The sequence below is a fragment of the Etheostoma spectabile genome, chromosome 2, assembly GCF_008692095.1.
Source record: "Etheostoma spectabile isolate EspeVRDwgs_2016 chromosome 2, UIUC_Espe_1.0, whole genome shotgun sequence".
NCBI lineage: Eukaryota > Metazoa > Chordata > Actinopteri > Perciformes > Percidae > Etheostoma > Etheostoma spectabile.
In genome coordinates, this window is record NC_045734.1 from 12,245,811 (window position 1) to 12,250,222 (window position 4,412).

The following is a 4,412-nucleotide window of genomic DNA, read 5'->3' on the forward strand; positions in this document are numbered from 1 at the left end:
CTGTGTGATTTTGGGGGGGGGGGGGTTGGGGAGTCTAAATAATGATTTAGAGAAATCCCACTCACCCACAGTTTATTCCTGAAACTATGGGATACTCATATCCATCAAAAAAGTGTCATAATAATAAATGAAGATCTTCTGATTCAGTTGGAAGAAAACTGCAAAACAATGGTTACAACTTTGAGAAAAGTATTTAAATAAAAAGTGCACAAAATTCCAAAAAGGTGCTTTGCTTTAGAAATGAGGATATGAGCTTCTGGAATATGAACAGGCCAGTTGTTATCTAAGACGTCTGGCACTGAACCCCACCAGTGCTGGCATAGTCGTCTTCATCCATGTAGTAGTACTGATGGCTTTGTCTTTTTCTGTTCTCAAGGTCACAGTCCTCCAGGTCAGCGTAGATGTACAGGTCATCGTCCATACGCTCCGGCTGCTCTGCATCCAACTTTTCGGGGAGGTAACGCTCCAGCACCTTTAGCTTGTCCTCGGAAAGGAAGTTGGCTTGTGGGAACACCACCTAAAAAAAAGAGAGGAAACAAGCAATTTGATTACGACAACCATGTAATTGTTCAGTTAATAATGTCCATATGTTTTGATATTTTATTGGTGAAGCAAGCCAAAGCATAACAGAAAGATGTCATAGAACATACATAAACCAAGACAAGCTTTACACTGCGGAGACTCAGAATACAAGAATAAATGCAAGGTGGAGGATGATATGATGCCAATGTATGGGTATGGCAAGTGTGTGGTTTGTTACTGTAGGAAGGAGATGGGCATTTTGTGCATGTTTGCGTGACTGTGTAGGAGGCTGACAAATATGCACTTTTTACAGCAAGGAACGCATGGGTTAAATAATAACAGATAAGTAAAAGAGATTACAAGGAAATGAATAATAAAAAGTGAATATGGAAAAAACTTCTTACAGAGAAGTGAATAATAAGGCGTCCCTTCTCAAACGGTCTGCGATACATGGGCATCCCTTCATTCAAGATGCATTTTGTGTCTCCAGGCTTAATCAATTCCCCTGTGATTAAGAAAACATGGGACACATTAATCATTAAAAAAAAACAACCTGAAAACACAAGAACATTTAACATTCTCTCATCCTTTGAAACAATCTTGCCAAAACATGCTGGCAAACGCACATTTTTAAATATATACATATTTTAATTCTACACATTTTCTAAAGATCTAAACTATATAAAAAATAGTTTTGGGGAAAAAAAGAGCCATTGTTGGATGTATTCTGTCATCGTAACACACCAAACCTCCACTTTAAAAATAGTTTAGTTTTCCAGCAAATTAGTTTGACTGATTTAAAAGACCATAAACATAAAAAGGGGTGTAATTCATAAATTCAGTCAACATCTCAGTGGAGCAACAATACAGAGTGTCTTGTGATGTGCCCTGTGAGTGTAGGGCTGCAAATAACGATTTTTTTATAATGAATTAATTGGTCAATTAGTTCCTCGACTAATCTGATAAAAAAAAAGACAATTATATTATGATAATTTACATCCATGGTATAAGTGGCAAACTCATGAACTCATCGTTTCATTGTCTAAAATATTCATTAATGTCTAACATTGGGTTTTTGTTGTTCCCGATCATTACATGCTTATCTAAACAAACGATGAATGTATTTAGACAACCAAGGAGATGTAATCATCGTGTCGTGCTACGAACTAGCGCAAGCTACTAAGGTTAGCCTGCAGTTTTGTGAACAGATATATTGTATATAGCTAGTCATTGACATCAACAGTCAACAACAATGTTCATTATAAAACTTTACTTTGGCATGTACTAATTAGTAATGCTTATCAAAATAAACGATGGATGTTTTGAGAGAACAAAGGCGATGTAATCACTATGTCTGTAGTAATGTTGCTTGCTACCACCGATGTTAGTTATTAGCTGATAGCCCCGGCAGTTTGGGAAAAACTAATGACTTTACATGCATACATCCATCCATCCATCCATCCTTCCATGTACAGTATATATCCATCCATACCTCGGATGTATCATGCGATAGATAATACCATGGATTTATTAATACAACACATGGTGAATAACAGCCATTAGCTATTTCCTTTATAACAGCAACAGGATCTCGAGAGAACCGTGATATGAGCCGGTGCAGCGCAGGGCGTTGTGTGCGGGCAAAGTCTCACAGGTCTGCTTCATGGGCAGCGTGCAAAAACTTAAGACCCAACAAATCGATAATGAAGATGGTTGCCAAAAATTGTATTAATCAATTTTTATCAATGACACTGATTTGTTGTTGCAGCCCTTTGGTTTTGAAACCAAACAACTCTACACAAATGCACTCAGGGCTCAGCAGTTTTCATTCAGCTGCATTTTTTGTGTAAAAAGGTAGAGTAAATGACTGCAACTGAATTATACAACAAGTCTTGTCCAGTCTCTATTGTATGTATTTATGTTAAACAAATGCTTTCTTCTTTTAAATACTGGTATATTCCAATTCACTTTAACTTAGCGGCATTCAGTAGGGGGTAGCTGTGCATTTCATTATTTGGTTCACCTGGATGTGAGGTGATGAGGAGAGTCCGGTTGTCCAGCGTCTGAACAGGCTTCTTGAAACCACACAAAGCCTCAACCAGTTGTAACTCCATTGACATCATCAGGTCCTCTCCTTTCCTGTTGATAGCAGCAAGTTGTGAAATTAAAGCAACGTTGATTTTACTGGGTAAACTGTTTAATAAAAAGTGTGCCATGTAGCAACAAGGTAGCATGCAAACTCCCAATACATGTAGATTTAATACAACATTCATGGAATTTAATAATCTACAACTTTAAACAGGATGCAAAGTCAAACAAGACTGAGTAATAACATAGATTTTTACTGACAACAGGTAACCAGAATTGGTGCTTCTACTTTGGCTTATGTACCACTTTAGTAATCGATAACAGGCTGTCGGCTGATCGATGACATCCCCCATACACACTGTATATATTGTCTATACAAGATTCATATAATCAGAAACAAAAATATCTGATAACAGAATTATTACCTGGTGAAACATGAATGTTCTCGCTGGTCCAAGACAATGATGATATCACCTGGCTCAATTCCTGGCTCCTGATCTCCCTCTCCATGGAAAACAATCTTTTGGCCATCTCTCATTCCTGTAGCAGATAGGTGACCAGGTGATATATGTACAATATTTGTTTTTCTAGTTTGCTCTTCGAACAATCACAGATGCATTTAAGGAACTCTCACTTTCACACTCACCTTTATCAATGTGGACCGCCAAAATCTTCTTTTGGCGCAAGATTTTTCGACCCCCGCATGCTTTGCAGCGGTCCTTGTGGTTGATTCTCTGTCCTTGGCCCTGACAGCTGTGGCACACCGTGGACACTTGCTGGACCATACCTGGTACTAGTTGGTGCATGCGGACCTGCATGCCTGTGCCATGGCAAGACATGCACATCTGTGCAGCTCCTTTCCGACTCCCACGACCTGCCAAGAAAATCAAAATGTAAGCACCCAGGATAACAAAGATCAAGACTATTTTAGTTTTAGGTTTGGCAAATTATATAAACTGTGGTGAACTGGTGAGCGAGAACTGGATTACATTTACAAGACTGATGCATTTTGTTATTAGGAAAGAGTCTTTTCATGGCCTGCGGCTGCTTGGGTCTGCTTGTGCTGAAAAGCCTGCTTGAATTAATATAATAAGTGACAGCCACTTAAAAAGAGCATGCAAAAAGTAATTCTCAAATCGCATAGCAAAAGACATACCTTCACATCTCTCACAAATAGTATTTTTTTGGAGAGCTAGTTTTCTTGTAGCTCCATTATAAAGATCTTCCAGCGTCACTGTAATCTGATGAACAATGTTCTTCCCTAGGGAGAAAAATATTAGACACTAGCGATACTATTTCTTGGTATAGTGATTTCAACATTCCTTGTATCAGTTTCCTTTCATTTTACATGTTTATATAAACAAGCCTATATCTGCTACAATCCTAAATTATAAGCAGTCTTTTGAATGGGAACAAGGGAAAACTGATGGAAGATACTGGGCTATAGATGGAGAGCAGCTAAGTGTTTACTTCTCTATTTGAGGCTCTGAATAGATTGGAAATAAAAGAAAAAAAAAGGCACACAAGACTGATTAATCAATAATGAAAATAATTATTAGTTTCAGCCAACAACTAAGTGTTCAATATTGCAACTTTCTCCTTCTCAATAAAACCAACTGAGAAGATGTATTGTATGCTTTATAGAAGTCAACCAGACTACAAAACGTTCAAACCAGAAATACAGACACTTTACAAACTCCACACATAATCTCAGTTTAGTGATTTTTTTCTTTAATATTTCCTTACCTTTTCGCTCTCTGTGCATCCGACTACCCCCACCAAAAAACAAGTCAAAGATGTCC

The 4,412-nt window shown here is 37.9% G+C and overlaps 1 protein-coding gene across 1 annotated transcript in view; it reads right to left on the bottom strand.

Annotated features, from left to right (window-relative positions):
- The window catches only part of dnaja1 (DnaJ heat shock protein family (Hsp40) member A1), a 10,825-nt gene that overhangs the window by 1,326 nt on the left and 5,087 nt on the right, over positions 1-4,412 (bottom strand). The window contains exons 3-9 of the mRNA XM_032532044.1: positions 4,357-4,412; positions 3,767-3,871; positions 3,257-3,484; positions 3,036-3,150; positions 2,546-2,661; positions 927-1,027; positions 1-517 (exon numbers count right to left, since the gene is read on the bottom strand). The exon at positions 1-517 is cut by the window's left edge and continues 1,326 nt beyond it. Coding sequence (XP_032387935.1) covers positions 284-517; positions 927-1,027; positions 2,546-2,661; positions 3,036-3,150; positions 3,257-3,484; positions 3,767-3,871; positions 4,357-4,412 — 955 coding nt within the window. The 3' untranslated portion in view covers positions 1-283. The remainder of the gene's footprint in view (positions 518-926; positions 1,028-2,545; positions 2,662-3,035; positions 3,151-3,256; positions 3,485-3,766; positions 3,872-4,356) is intronic.